The sequence below is a fragment of the Zootoca vivipara genome, chromosome 2 (genome assembly GCF_963506605.1).
Source record: "Zootoca vivipara chromosome 2, rZooViv1.1, whole genome shotgun sequence".
NCBI lineage: Eukaryota > Metazoa > Chordata > Lepidosauria > Squamata > Lacertidae > Zootoca > Zootoca vivipara.
Genome location: NC_083277.1, coordinates 111,140,183 through 111,154,969, shown reverse-complemented (window position 1 = coordinate 111,154,969; position 14,787 = coordinate 111,140,183). Strand labels below are relative to the sequence as shown.

Here is a 14,787-nt window from a genome sequence, read left to right as displayed (position 1 = left end):
TCATAACTTAGTGGGGATCGTGCTTTTTGAATCGGCACTGAATAGTTCAGTTGGTTAGAGCGCAGTGCTGATAACGTCAAGGTTGCAGGTTCAATCCTTGTATGGGACAGCTGCATATTCCTGCATGCACTGCAGGGGGTTGGTCTAGGGTCAAGGGTCCTATCCAACTGTACAATTCTATGATTTGACACCTGGTCTCCCAGGCTCCAGTCCAACACTACACTGCACCGACTTCTTTTTAAACAGCAGTAGGCTATGGCATAATTTGGATTTGGGACCTGTCAACTGTAGAAATGACTCCCTACAGGACGGCAGCATGGCATGTATACACTTGGGACAATTCCACCAGTCTTTCCCTTGCTTAGGCTACCACCATCTGCAGGTGTCATTAGGAAAGGGAGGCAGCTGCTGAGCTTGAGCAGCTAGCGACAGGCTAATTTACAGGAAGGTTTCTCAAGTCTGAGACCTTAATTTACACTGTAAGAAATAGAAAGGAAAGATCTTGTGGCATCTTAAGAACCAACACAAATTTATTTGTGGTGTAAGCTTTCATGAGCAAGAGTCCAGCTCATCATATGTAGGAAGTGATCTCCAAGTTGGCAAGTATATACACATGGGTGTGGAAGGTGGGGGGGGAATAAAGCTGTGACATCAGAGGCAAATAAATTTCTAAATGTAGAGACTGAGACAATTCTGATGAAACTTAAATGTATTCTGATCTTGCATATATATTCCTGCCAATGTGGGGCAATGCTCCATACATCCGGACTCTGGTCCACAAAATCTCATGCATTAATAAAGGGGTTAGTTTTCAAGTTGCTACAACACTCTTGGGTGGTTTTTCTGAAGCAGACAAACACAGCTCCCACCCCTCAAGATTTCATTTTATTTTTTTTAAAAAAACAATCTCTTCCAATATCATGACCAGGTGGCATCTTTTTTCTAAAAAGTTTTAACTCAAATTCTCAATTTTTGCATGACTGCAAAGGCCACCAGCTTTGCAATCACTACCTCTGCCATTCCTACATCACAATGCTTGGCCTCCCCCCAAGGCAAGCCTTGTCATACACTACTTTCCCTGCGCAGCATCACCTTTCCCTCAGGAGGACCTCTGGAGACCTCAAGTTTAGTACCGTAACTGCAAAAAAAGCCAGGCCCAAGGGCTGTGGTATACAAATTGGATTTGCAAATGCCTTGAGCTGGCCCTGCCACCAGCAAGCTCCTTCCCTGGACTCACCCGCCGCGCAGCAGCCGTGCCCTCATGGTGGCGAAGTCCATAGGGTTTTTGATGATTTTCCGATAGCCAGGCACTAGCCGGGGGTTAACTGGTTCCAAGAAAGGCCAGGCAGCTTCATGTGATTCCATCTCCATCAAAATGATCCTGACAAAAAGGGACCAACATAGAGTCAGTGCTAAAGAAAGTGGAGAGCTTATTGGTCAAGCTGAGAAGGCCTCCCAAGGAGCAGGAGGAGCCCTAGAGGAGATTTACTGACACTCTAACCAAATTATTTATTTGGATCATTCATGCACCGCCTACTAACCGAAGAGGTTCTCGCGGCAGCTTACTAATGCAACTAAATAGGCAAGGGTTGCTATGGTGGGCAAAGGAAAACACAAGTTTCCCCCTCAGTTGCCTCTCTGCTTCTGAATATCTGGGCCACAACACATCTGAGAGGAAACAGCTGCTGCAGAAGCCCAATGTAAGTCCCTCACAGAGTGGGGCTGCTTCAGCCCATGTCCACTGTGAATGTCTCTCTGGGTGGCAGATACAAAAAGCCCAGGGAAAGCAAATGGGATTTACAAGCCTTCCACAGCCCTCAGATGCTCCAGGTGCCACTCTGCTTCTGAATCTCTGGGCCACAGCAAGTCTTAGAGCAAATGGTCCTTTCTCCTTTCCATTCAAACCTAACTGAAAGCTTATCCCTATGGCATATTCTGCTCCACACCCTTCTCCCCTGGACACCAGCTCCGAGGTGACACCTACTCGCAGAAGGTGAGGTCGGCACTCTGGCCTCGTGTAGACACTCTTCTTCGCTTGGAAGGGGATAGGCCTTCACCCGAGTATCGGGGCGGTACGTTGGCCAGGTTGCTGCGCTGCTGGTTTGCTGCTGACCGAGATCGGGGCCTGAGCTCTTCCTTTCCAAAAAAAGCCCCGGAACTTCCACTTTTTCTTTTCTTGCCACGTCGTGGAGAGCCGTAGTCATCCTGGTATTCTCTTTGCATCTGTACCATAGAGAAATTGGAGGGGCGACAGGGATGTGTGTGAGAGGGGGGGGAATAAAGAACCATAAACTGGTGAATTTAGGAATCCCGCTTCAGAGAAGGGTTTCCCAAGGGCAGCACAAAAAGTCTAGAGCTATCTGCTAGGGATACTGCATGGTCCCGCACTGCTGCGCCCGCACACACTCCAACATTCAACACTCCCTCCCTTGGAATGCATCTCAGTACAAATTGTGGAGCAAAGGAAGCCCTGCCAATCAAGGAGGAAATATCAAAGAGTTTGGGATGGGACAGATTCTAGCCCACATGGAGCCAGCACCTGAGCGATGCAGAGGGAGCAGAACCAGTCACCGGCCGGCACCTCGGTCATCTTGGGCCGGTGGCAGTAGAGGTGGCAGCCACGATCGCAGCTATCGCATAGCAGCAGGTTCTCATCATCATCCCCTTTCCGGCACACTAGGCAAGTCTGAAGGGCAGGGAGAACAAGGAGGGGTGAGGACCAGCACCACATTCAGAGGTCCAAGGCCAAAGTTGAGCTCCAAGAGCTCTCCCTTTTTTCCCCTTGTCCACAAATTGAGCTCCTTCCCAACTAGATTCATCCAAGCCACGGCTCTGCTCTAGTCCAGTGTTTCCCAACCAGTGTGCCTCCAGATGTTTTGGGACTACAACTCCCATCATCCCTAGCTAGCAAGACCAGTGGTCAGGAATGATGGGAGTTGTAGTCCCAAAACATCTGGAGGCACACTGGTTGAGAAACACTGCTCTAGTCAACCCCTTTGGAACAGAGAGATCTTTCTGCAGATCCCACAGCTGCTTCATTTCCTCCTAGTACAGGCTTATGCACACATGTGCCTCTAAAGGCCACAGAAGGAGGATCAACTCTCTTCTCTGCACCAGGGATTTCACAAGTTACCTATGTTCACTTTGATTTCTTCATTTATGCATTCTTATATTTCCTACCCCCAACCCAGTGCTCCTTGCTCACCGCTCTGACAACGGACTTCTCCCAGGCAATAGAACGCTCCAGCTGGTAGATGCACAGAGAAACTTGGGCTGCACTATGGCATCTCTCTAAGGTCTGGCGCCACGTTCGCATCCGTGGTGTGATCTCGTATGCACTGCAGAAGGAAAAAAATAGCAATCCATTAAAATGGGGGAAAGTCAATCCTGCCCAGCAAAGGAAATTCTTCACTTGGAGTCTTTTGGGGCCATTCCAAATGGAAACATACTGTGAGAGATGGCAGACATTTGGCGCATCATCTGAAGCTCCAGGATGGAATTGTCAGGCGAATCTACCCTGTTTCCCCTATTTTAAGACGTAGTCATAAAATAAGCCATAGCAGGATTTTTAAGCATTCAAGGAATATAAGCCATACCCCGAAAATAAGACATAGTGATAGGTGCAGCAGCAATGCCGGCCGCAGCAGGAGGAGGAGGGAAAAAATAAGACATCCCCTGAAAAAAAGCCATAGTGTTGTTGTTGTGTGTTTTTTTGTTGAAAAATAAATATAAGATGGTGTCTTATTTTCAGAAAAATATGGTATAACTTCTGGCTCAGAGTCTTACTGCTCTAAACCACCTACATCCCTGTTATATTTAGTTCTCATTATCATCCATGGTCTCCTAGCTCATAAGCATGCTAGGTAAACATTAGAAATTTGGTGAACTTTGACATTTATTGTTAAGCCTCAAAGACTTAAGTAAGCCCAGAAGGAAATCTAACAGGATTAAATGTCAGTAGCCTTAAGTTCAAATATCATTCCCATTTCCATCATATGCAGCAAAAAGGGTATATTCTCTCAGGCCTGAGAGAAACAGATTTTTGCCAATAAGATTTCTGACATTTCCTGTTGGGCCTTGTAAAACCTTAAGACTTACTGGTAAATGTAAACATTCACCAGATTTCTCACTTTTGCTGCAATGCATACATTTACCACTTTCTAATGCCTAAAAAGCCTGATGTAAAAACAACCAACAGCAGCAGCTTTTTCCTTTCATCTTAATATCTTCTCAATGCAATCAGACTTGGAATTTATCAGGACCCCTGCCCCAACAAAGTCCATATTCTCCCATTTCCACAAGAGGTTTTTAAATTGTTAGTTCCTGTGGGTTTTCACTACAGGTATTTTACTTTACTGTAAACTGATTTAGGAGTCCCTGGGTTAAAAGGAAAGGTATAAAAAAAGCTTTTTATAAGTAGTGAGACGACCCTGATTCTCAGAGTTAGGAGTAGGGTCTTGGCAATTCAGTCAACAGTAAAAGAATACACCTACATTTCTGTGGTACCCAGCTCAAGGTTACTGGGGTTACTCAGCAAAGCTTTTTCTACCACCACCTCGTGAGGAGGCCAGAGGGGCTCTCTGAGGTATCTCCGCTCCAAGTTCTTCTCTAGCTCTGTCAGGCGAAGCACAGCTAGGTCTAAAGGGTTGGTGGTTTCACGCTTCATAGCTGGTCCTTCACGCCGGTTTTTTATGGTGATGTCTTCCAGAAGCTCCAGCTGATGCTCACAGTACTGCAAGTCGTTCCGAGCAGAATCAGGTTCTGGACTTAACCAGCCCTGGAGGGGAGGTGGAAACACAACAAAGCAAAAATGTGAGATTCAGGGCATGGCAGGAAGAAGAGGTGGTTGTGACACACTCTGGGAACCCCAGATGCATTTGGGAATCTTCTTGAGAGCCAGTGTGGTGTAGTGGTTAAGAGCGGTAGACTCGTAATCTGGGGAACCAGGTTCGTGTCTCCGCTCCTCCACATGCAGCTGCTGGGTGACCTTGGGCTAGTCACACTTCTCTGAAGTCTCTCAGCCCCACCCACCTCACAGGGTGTCTGTTGTGGGGGGGGGATTGTTAGCCGCTTTGAGACTCCTTCGGGTAGTGATAAAGCAGGATATCAAATCCAAACTCCTCTTCTTCTTCTTGCCATGTACCAACCGAAACCAGTTCGTGCAGGTACACAGTTTTCAAGGTTGTGCTACTCCCGTTGCCAATGAAAAATATTTGCACCAAATACTGATTATGCCTCTGGCACAGATGTGCAAAGGAGCCCCCATGTACCAGAACACTCAGTCGTAAGATAACCCATCAAAATGAGGAAGTTTGAATCTTCATATGGTGCCGCCAATGTAAATGGACCTCTAAAGGTGGCACAACAAAAAAGAAGAAGTCTTTGCTCTCAAATTGATTAGCTTTCTGCAGGGCAGTGTAGCTGCAAAGGTTCCAGCTGGGGAGTAATACCCACATGCAAGAATGGAAATGCCAAGGTAGGATTTTAAGATGACCTGGGTCATTTCTCTCCTCAATTTTCCAACTCGAGAAACTAGGAGAGATCTCAATGTATGTTTTGAATTGTTACGGCAGATCTAGAGATTACCGGGCACCCCCCAGGGTGATCTGTGCAACGTGAAGCTCTCCCCCACCCCTCCCACAATAATAAGAGTTATCAGGAGGGACTCGGCCTACCCTGGATCTTGGTACTTACTCGGATCTGTAGATCAGCCATGAGTACCCGCTGCTCCAGCTCCTCCACCCACTGCAGAACAGAAAGGTCTGCCTCAAAGGCCCGCTCAGCCATCGACCATTGGGTCAAGGTTTCCTGAGAGACAGGGTGGGCGGCATCCTCGGGATGGGTCTGGAAGATGGGATCTAGGTAGGAAGGCCAGAAGAGTCAATTAGAGAAGTTAGGGGTGTGGTAACGTGGCTCCCTGCCTCACTCCAGCCATACGATGAGAAGTTCTTACCATTGGCAGCTCGGGCACACACCTCCCGTAGGTACTCCTTGTGCTTGATAAGGTGCTTGTGCAGGGCTTTCTCGCGGATCCCTCGTGGGTGCAGAACCTGCACCACGGCTTCCAGCTCTTCTGGATCCTGCAGCCACCACCAGCCATTCTGCATCTCTGCGAGGAAGAGAAGAATGAAGGAAGAGAAGAATGGGAAGGGGGAGGTGAACCAGCTCAGAGTCTGGGGCCACTGAATAAGCTATTGTCTCTGCACAGCATGCCTGTTAGCTCCCAAATGCTGCACTCTGGGTCTTGTGTCAGGTCAGCATGCACGTGAGGAACTGCACAGCAGTAGCTTTCAAGGTTCAGGTAGCCTTTAAGTAATGTGGAAGACAACCATATCCAGTGCAGTACTTGAGGGGGTTGTCCTTACGAATAGGTTTTTTTCGTCCTCATGGGAAAAACGTGAAACTGCATTGGCAGTTTCTACAAGGTCTTACAAACTGAAGACACTGTGGGGTGACGCTTCCAGGGGTTAGGAGATGCCTATGGTCACTCACGGCGGATTCTCAGTCGCATCTTCTTACAAACGGCAAATCATTTCATCTTACCTCACAATCCTTTTCCAAACCATGATATCAATAACTTCAGAATACGCACATAGTACAAATTATACAGAAGAAAAGGAGATGCAGGTTTCCCTCACCTGGAGGTATAGGCTGTGGTGTCAACTGTGTCAAATATTTCTGCTCAATTTGCTTGAAGAGTTTTGTAGGGGGGCGCCCCCGTCGTCTCGGCTGCCCTAGAGGTTCCTGGGCTTTAATGGGGACATCCTTGGCTTTTGAGGCGCAAGTACTGTGAATCCTGGAGCTGGAATGGAGAGGGGTGGAGGCCAGTTGTGGCAATGCTGGGCTGGTGGTGGAAAGGCCATTCAGCTGTGGAGAGGGAAAGATCAGGCATGAGCTTTAAACAGGGCTTTAAAGTCATGCTTCTAGTGGTGTTGCCATCTGCTGAAGGAGCTGCCTGGCTGTTTTTTCAATCACACCATCACTTATAGGTTACTATGTGGGCTTGAAAAAACTCAGCTACTACCTTATCTGAAGTCATTTGTTGTCTTATTACCTAGCTATTATATACTAGTGGAAGGCACCAGGGAATTGTATATATTAGCAGGGTAAGAGCATAACTAGATAGAGGACAATGAGATCAACAAAGGATGTTATAATTTATCTAGACCAAGCTTGTGTCCTGAGGCAGGACAACCTTATAACCTAAAGCATCTCTGATGCCACTTCCACTTTTGCCTTCAAAGCTTCACAGGAAGAGATCTACCCACTCAATGAGAAAGCTCATTCTAAATGACTTTTCACGTTTAGGAAATCCTTCCTGATGACAACTCTAAATCTACCTCTTGAATTCTAATCTATTACTTTTTGTCCGACTGTCTATGAACAGGAGTTTCCTTTCTGACATTACAGCTTCCTGTCTGACAGTTCCTACCTTGGACAGATAAGAAATGCAGAGCAATTCAGAATTTGCATTACCACCATCAACCCCATGCTGTAGTTGTTACTTGGAAACAGACCACTCACAGGGAACTGTCCCCAGGATGCAGGTAAAGGCCCTGCATTCAATTCCTTGTATTAATGCAGGAACCATGTCCCTTGCTCCTCCACTGACCCATGCAAGATCAGAATTGGAGCTTGCATTCCCTGGTAATGAAAGGTCTCTAGATGACACTCACCTGCCGGGTCGAGGTCTTTGACTGGTCCCTGGTAGGGGGCTTGCAGGAATGGGGGGCAGCTTTTATAGCGGGTTGTTCAACGGAGGTAGTAATTGGAGAGTCATTACAGGGTGCCCGGGGCAGCAGATTGAACCAGGCAACCTGTGTTTCTGTGGCACTTTCATCCTCTGCAGCAGAGTCTGGCAGCTCATCTGGGGGTAACGGGTCCCCTTTGCCAGGGCTGCTGTCTGGGGTAAGCACAGAACTGTTGAGCAGTGAGGATGCCTGCTGTGTCTGGCTGAGCCAGGACAGGAAGGCCGACTGGCTGAGGTCATGCTGGGATTGGCCCATGGGCACACAATCCTCCAAAAATCCATTGACAGACATGGGGGCGGGCTCTGGCAACTTGGGCTCTGACGACTCAGGCAGCAGCATATTGTCCCTCCACGGCCGGCTCCACGACCAAGAAGTTGTGCCATTTACATAATCAGTGACTGGTGGCATCTCAGTGGTCTCTTGTTTGATGGGCAATGCCTCAGGTTCTTCCTCCTTCAGAGCCTCTTCCTTCTCTGGCAAGTTCTTGGATATCTCAGGGGAAGCTGCTTGGGAGGCAACAAAAATGTTATCTCCCTAAGTTTCACCACAAGATGGTGCTAAAAACTTCTCTCAAAAATACAAAGTCGGGGTGGGTGCAGGGAGAACCTGTGGCTCCCCAGATGCTCTTCCATCAGCTCCAAGCACCATGGCTGATGGTTAGAGATGATGGCAGTTGGGAGAGTGCAATGTCACCTAAAGGGCCACCAATTCCTCATCTCTGTATGGAGTGAAGGAGGCAAGCACAGGTACAGCAGATCTTTTTTCTTTTGGAAAGTATCTTCCCTGCCTCCACCCCCTGACTTGCATGGTAAACACTGATTCAAATCACTGTGGATGTGTGTGCAGCTTCCTTGAGCGGGTAGAACAGTGAGAGAAAAAACCGCTAGCACACGAAAGATCAAGCATCAGCTTTTCAACAAAGGAGTCATTGGCCAAATGTTATACACAGCTGAAGTCTAAAGTGCGATTTGGTTCGCAGACATAATGCCCTATTAAATTACTCCACTCATCCAAATATATCCCATGCTGCCTCTGCACCCTCAGCAAACTTCAGTCAAATTGGCATTTCAATTTATAAAGTGAAATGTGGCCCACAGATTTAAAAAGAGACACACAACCCTCCTGGCTCCACTTCCCACTTCTACTCTGCTCTTCTTGCTCCAAATTCTGAGCTGTCCCATGGCTCTTTCTAATTAGCCCATTAATTCTTATCTATTTTGCCAGCTGCAACAATCCTTGTGGCTCCAAGTTCTGAGGAGGGGGCCACCCCACAAAAATCAAGAAACGTGTTCTTCCTTGTGAGACCAAGTGATGGGATCTACAGTGCCATCTCTTGCTTTATAATATAAAAGCAAACCGATAAAATAAAAATAAAATAACTATTAGGGCAAGGCACATACTGTATTAACAAAAACTAAAATTTGTATGATAAAACAGGAACTATAAAATCACAAATCAATAAATAAACTGTAAAATAAACTAATAGGCAGACCCCAACCCAGTAATGCCACCAGTACATTCCAAATGCCCGCATGAAGAGTCAGGTTGTTACTGAGCGCTGAAAAGAAGCTGCCATTGGTACCGCCTGGTCCTCTGGGGGAAGGGAGAGAATTCCAAGGCTCTCTCCCACATCCCCACATAATGTATAGCTCCCAAGGAGCCTCTCCCTGCAAGAGAACTTCAGTCAGGACAATATAGGAACAGGAGCTCCCTCAACTATCATGGCCCCAAGTGGTTTAGCCTTTGTACATCCTAGGCTCTACATACCTGCTGAAACCTCACAACCTTCTACGAAGACCCCACCTAGGTGAGGCAGCACCCAATACCGACGTCGATATCGATCCTGCCCCAGGGATGAAGCCCGTAGCAGCTGTGAAGCGTGAAGCAACTTCTTGCGGAAGAACATCTGGCGCTGCAGCAAGGAGAAGACCAGTAAGAGCACCAAGTGTTAGAAAGTGCCTGTGCAAAGCTCTGGTTACCACAGCAAAGAGTGACACCCCCCGATTATTCTAATAGTAATAATTTATTATTATTATTATTATTATTATTATTATTATTATTATTATTATTATTTATACCCCACCCATCTGGCTGGGTTTCCCCACTCACTCTGGGCGGTTTCCAACTGAATATTAAAAAATACAGCATCAAACATTAAAAACTTCCCTTAACCGCCTTCAGTTGTCCTTTAAAAGTAAAATAGTTGCTTATTGCCTTGACATCTGCTGGGAGGGCGTTCCACAGGGCAGGCGCCGCTACCGAGAAGGCCCAATATACCCTTTTAAGTCTAGCTGCTACTACAGCTCCTTCCATTCTGTACTTGCTTATCTTTTCAAATAGAAGCATTTACCTTGGAAAGCTTTTCAATTTGTCTCTCCAGCTCAGGCACACTGGAAACCGGAGTGTCATGCTGGGAAAGAAAGAAGATAACTTAGAGCCAAACCCTCATGTTTCCCAGCAAATCTAGACTGAATTGCTTTGGATACATTTAAAAAGATGCTAGTAAAAAGAAAGTGGGAAGCGATGAGCAGAGGGGAGGATCCAGCTGCTGCAAGTTATGAAGTTGCAAAATCCACTAAGAGACAGGGGGATCCCCCTCTTATTCCACAGGAGGCAACACAGAAAATATACTCACTTCTTAAGACTCTTGCATCTTGCTAAAATAACTGGTTGTTTTGACAAGCTTAGATCTGCCTCAATGTCCATGGCCAAACATGATTTTTACCAAGGGTCACACTACTTTGAAGTTATTAGAAAGTAGAGGTAATTTAAATCTGTTCTAAAGTATTAACTTTTAAATGTTTTCAACAATGCTTGTGAATTTCTCTTGATTTTATTGTTTTATCTTTTTGCGAACTGCTTTAAGGTTTTTTTACAATCAAGCGGTGTATAAATTTTATGAAATAAAATACCGTAAAATTAGTTGGTCCAATAGAGGTTATTACTCAAACTGTCCTGCATCTCATGCCATATGATCAACACTGCTCCCTCCAAACCTGCACTTTGCTATTAGAACAGATATTCTATTAGAACACTGCATACTCCCTTCTCGGTTTACTCCGTCACACCTTCACCTACCTCATTGTCTTTCCGTGTCCTGCATGCTCTGCTTCTCTCCTCCTCCATTTCCATGTCCTCATTCTCTTCATTGATGCGTGAGCTCCGCCGCCACCGCCCTTCCTCCAAGCCTGTGATTTCTGACTCGGGGCGTCCTGTCTTCTTGGCTAGAGCAATCTTTAACCTACAGTGCAACAACAAGGCACCAGTAATGGAGAGAAAAGGGACACGATACACTACAGTAAGGCAGCGTTTCTCAACTGCTGTTCCGCGGCACACTAGTGTGCCGTGAGACGCTGGCTGGTGTGCCGCGACGTGCGGTGACAAGAAGGGCGATTTGCATTGTCCCGCCGGAAAGCAATATTTCGCCTCCTCTTTCCCAAAGCTCAGTGCAAACGAGCCTGGCGGCCGCCAATACACAACACTGACCCGCCGGAAAGCAATATTTGGCAAGTGTTTCTTACAGTCATAATTATAATATAGGGCGGCACAGAGTTAATTTTTTAAACTTTTTTAATGGTGGTGTGCCTCGTGATTTTTTTCACGGAACAAGTGTGCCGTGGCCCAAAAAAGGTTGAGAAACACTGCAGTAAGGGACTCTGGGATTGTGACTCAGGGCCAGTGTTAGCCAGCCACTGTGCCTGCATGAGCTGATGCACAACTACTAGCCATCTGGAAATATTTCCTTAGGTGACCCACATAGCAAAGGGAGGAGAACCAGAGGGGAAATGTTATCTTCCCCTAAATCCTTTGGTAAATCCAAGATGGTGGAAAATAAAGCAATCAATAATCACTTTGGCTCCTATAGTCACAGTAAGATTCCACACCACCAGAGGCTACTTGACTTAAATATAAGAGTGAAATGATCTCAGCCCTCTTCATCTAAGTGCCCCTCCCACATCCACTGAGCTTTCTGGTTACACTGGGTCAAAACTAAATCCAGGGATACAGTATGTACCTGCGCAGCTTTCCTTCAATAATCCATTTATTTCTCCTGTGGTTAGACATGTTCTCTAGGGTCTTGTCGATTTCACTGCAAGAGTTTTAAAAAAAATAGAAAGAGAAGTGGGGTGGGGTAGAGTGTATATGACAGGAAGAGTTCAACTGCAGAGAATTGGAAAATATTCCCTTTTTATCAATCTATGCAAAATGTTCATTCAAGACCCATTACCCACCCCACTACACATACACAGTCCTGTCTACAAGAGAATCTGTCAGCAGAAGAGTAAGGTAGCCATGCATTTCTTTAAAGCAGGCGTCCAAAGCTTATGTAGGGACATTTGGATGTCCAATACTATTGTAATCTGTTGTTCTCAGTGGTATCTTCCCAGAAAACAATTTGTTCTCTGTTCAGCATGTTTTCTACACAAAGCCCAGGTGCAATCTGGGTGGCCACATGCTAGAGTGCACAAAACCATCTATCTATCTATCTATCTATCTATCTATCTATCAGCATTTTTACCCCAATGTTCAGTCAAAAAATGCTCCCAGTGCAGCTTGCATAAAATGAACAATGAACAAGATAGTCCCTGCTTACAGCCTTGCAACCTTATTGTGGTCACTAAACATCTAAGATATGCTGAACCATCTAGCTCCTCTGCTTGCTATCCTCTCTCAGCTCAATACAGTAAGATAGTACCATGGGGCAGGATGCCTCCCCATCCATATCTACATATTATGAGCTCAGACTGTCATATACATATGGCCATGAGAGACACAACTTAGCAACTTCCCTGACCTATCACCACTTACTTGATGATAAGGGCACTGCTGTTAAGTTCATTGACGAGGAAGGCCAGCACTGCAGCTTTTTTGTCAGGGGCTAGTGCCTGGAAGGGTTTAGTGCGCAAGCAGTCACATAGGTTCTCATCTGCCCCATAGGCTATGAGGAAGCAGCGAAGGATCTCAGACACAGTATCACGGTTCAGGCTTATCTCAGAGAGTTTCTCACCGAGAATCTTCAGCGACTGGCAGGAGAAAGGAGAGGACAATAATCAAGATATGTCTGCCATGCCGACAGGAACATCCCACAGAGCATTCAAGACTCTTTCAGAGAACTACTACCACCAAGCCTGTAGAAGAAAACTACCACCACCAAGCCAAACATTACTAGGGAGTAATCTCTTCATGACAATGGGGTAATAATTAGCCTCCTCCACCACCTTAATGTCACCTCTAAACTGTTGTGCTTTAAAAAAAAAATAGAACAAGAGTATGGGCAGGCAATATGTGTTGGGTCCATAATGTATTGAGACAGCCCCACAGTTAGAACAATGGTTCTAGGCAAAACAGGCAAATGTGCTAATACTGCATGTCCAATTTGCAGGTTTTAGATTTCACACAATTGATCTTTTCTTGGCGCAGAATTTTTATTAAACTGCCTCCCTTGACCCTTTAAAGTGCAAGTTTATATAGGGCTAGATAGAACTCAGGGCAATAAGTAGAACAGATGCAAATAGATCACTGGGGAGGAAAAGAGCCATGAAGAGTAACAAGATCTCACACCATGGTCAATGAAGCCTCCCTCCAAGCTCCCTCTCATAAAAGCATTTAGCAGATACTTCCATGCAACTTTTAAGTTCTCTCTGAAATCTTGAATTCTATGAAAAACTGCACTGCAAGCCATAGTCTGCCACTAGCAGCAGGCTTACAGCTATAGCAAACCAGGATCCCTGACAATGATGTTTCTTCCTATCCTCCATACACTGCAATCCAGTCTACATCCTACTCACAAAGTAGATACAGGAAAAAAACACAATTGTCAGCCTGCATGTATACCACAATTTCACGTGAGAACAGGAAACTTGCATTATGTGGTATTGGGTGCAGCTTCCTGAGACTCTCAGCTTTCATTTCAATTAAAAATATACCACATTTTTCTAGCTTTCTGAGTTTTTCATTTGCATAAAAGTATGTAGGCAATGCCTACTAACATCTCAGAAGAAAGAGGGCTTGTTGAAATAGGTTTTCAGTGTTTGGGGCAGTTTCAGTGCTTTGCACAGTTTGCTGCCCTTCCTCATAGTGAACTCGGAATATGGAAAAATAAGAGAAATTGTGCAAAATGTATTCAATTTTCCTTGGTGCGAAATTGGGGTTGTCTAAACTCTCTCTCTCTCTCTCTCTCTCTCTCACACACACACACACACACACACACACACAGAGAGAGAGAGAGAGAGAGAGAGAGAGAGAGAGAGAGAGAGAGAGAGAGAGAGAGAGAGAGAGCTCTGATTATACCATTAGAATATTCGGCACGCACCAGACTAAAAACCCATACCCTTTTTACACCAGCACTTCAGCCCATATGATTTCTTATATTCAAACATGCAGATTGATGTGACCCAGAACATACATACATGGGCCTACCTGGCAGAAGGGAGGGAGGCCAGGATCATACAGTGCAGCCTTCACCAGCTTTACCAGGAGGTCCAACACTTCACCCAAACTATCGCCTACATTGAAGAGGCCCTCTTGCAGGGTACTCAGACTGGGAACCTCCCTGGCTACATCAAAGCCCAGCACCTTGCCATAGTTGTGTAGGAATTCCACAATGGCTAAGCAGTCTGAGAAAGCATGGCTGGGCAAAACCAATCCAGGGATGCGAGAAAATTCTGGAAGAGGCTGGGAAAGACAAAATATCAGTACAGAGAACATCAGTACAGACTTGTGATCTAGCAGAACAGCTAGCCCTGCTCATACTGCAACTCAGCCACACGAAAGGCTGATAATATACAGTGTCTAACAAGGTAGAAAATCAGAGAACATTTTCCCAGTGTGGAAAGCCTGCCAGCCCTCCAAAGCCAGATTTCCCTCCAAAGACAGCTTTCCCTGTCTCAAACTATATTAAATTCCGCCAGGACAGATCAAGTCCATTCGGCAACATGAATAGATACAGAGGAGAACTCAAATGCCACAGAAAAATACTTTAGTGTCTCAGTGAGATAGAACTAAATAGCTCAGACAATCTTAGCCTTTTGGTGGA

General features: G+C 45.8%; 1 protein-coding gene across 6 annotated transcripts in view; it reads right to left on the bottom strand.

The window, feature by feature from the left end:
* The window catches only part of BAZ2A (bromodomain adjacent to zinc finger domain 2A), a 66,296-nt gene that overhangs the window by 9,709 nt on the left and 41,800 nt on the right, over window positions 1-14,787 (bottom strand). For 4 of the 6 annotated variants that reach the window (XM_035103552.2, XM_035103546.2, XM_035103577.2 and 1 more), the window contains exons 14-28: window positions 14,172-14,426; window positions 12,561-12,775; window positions 11,767-11,841; window positions 10,830-10,992; window positions 10,102-10,161; window positions 9,519-9,663; window positions 7,677-8,257; window positions 6,639-6,867; window positions 5,954-6,109; window positions 5,695-5,858; window positions 4,494-4,777; window positions 3,206-3,338; window positions 2,540-2,686; window positions 1,985-2,223; window positions 1,238-1,381 (exon numbers count right to left, since the gene is read on the bottom strand). In XM_035103552.2, coding sequence (XP_034959443.2) covers window positions 1,238-1,381; window positions 1,985-2,223; window positions 2,540-2,686; window positions 3,206-3,338; window positions 4,494-4,777; window positions 5,695-5,858; window positions 5,954-6,109; window positions 6,639-6,867; window positions 7,677-8,257; window positions 9,519-9,663; window positions 10,102-10,161; window positions 10,830-10,992; window positions 11,767-11,841; window positions 12,561-12,775; window positions 14,172-14,426 — 2,990 coding nt within the window. The remainder of the gene's footprint in view (window positions 1-1,237; window positions 1,382-1,984; window positions 2,224-2,539; window positions 2,687-3,205; window positions 3,339-4,493; window positions 4,778-5,694; window positions 5,859-5,953; window positions 6,110-6,638; window positions 6,868-7,676; window positions 8,258-9,518; window positions 9,664-10,101; window positions 10,162-10,829; window positions 10,993-11,766; window positions 11,842-12,560; window positions 12,776-14,171; window positions 14,427-14,787) is intronic. The other 2 variants (XM_035103528.2, XM_060272033.1) reach the window with 2 other exon arrangements.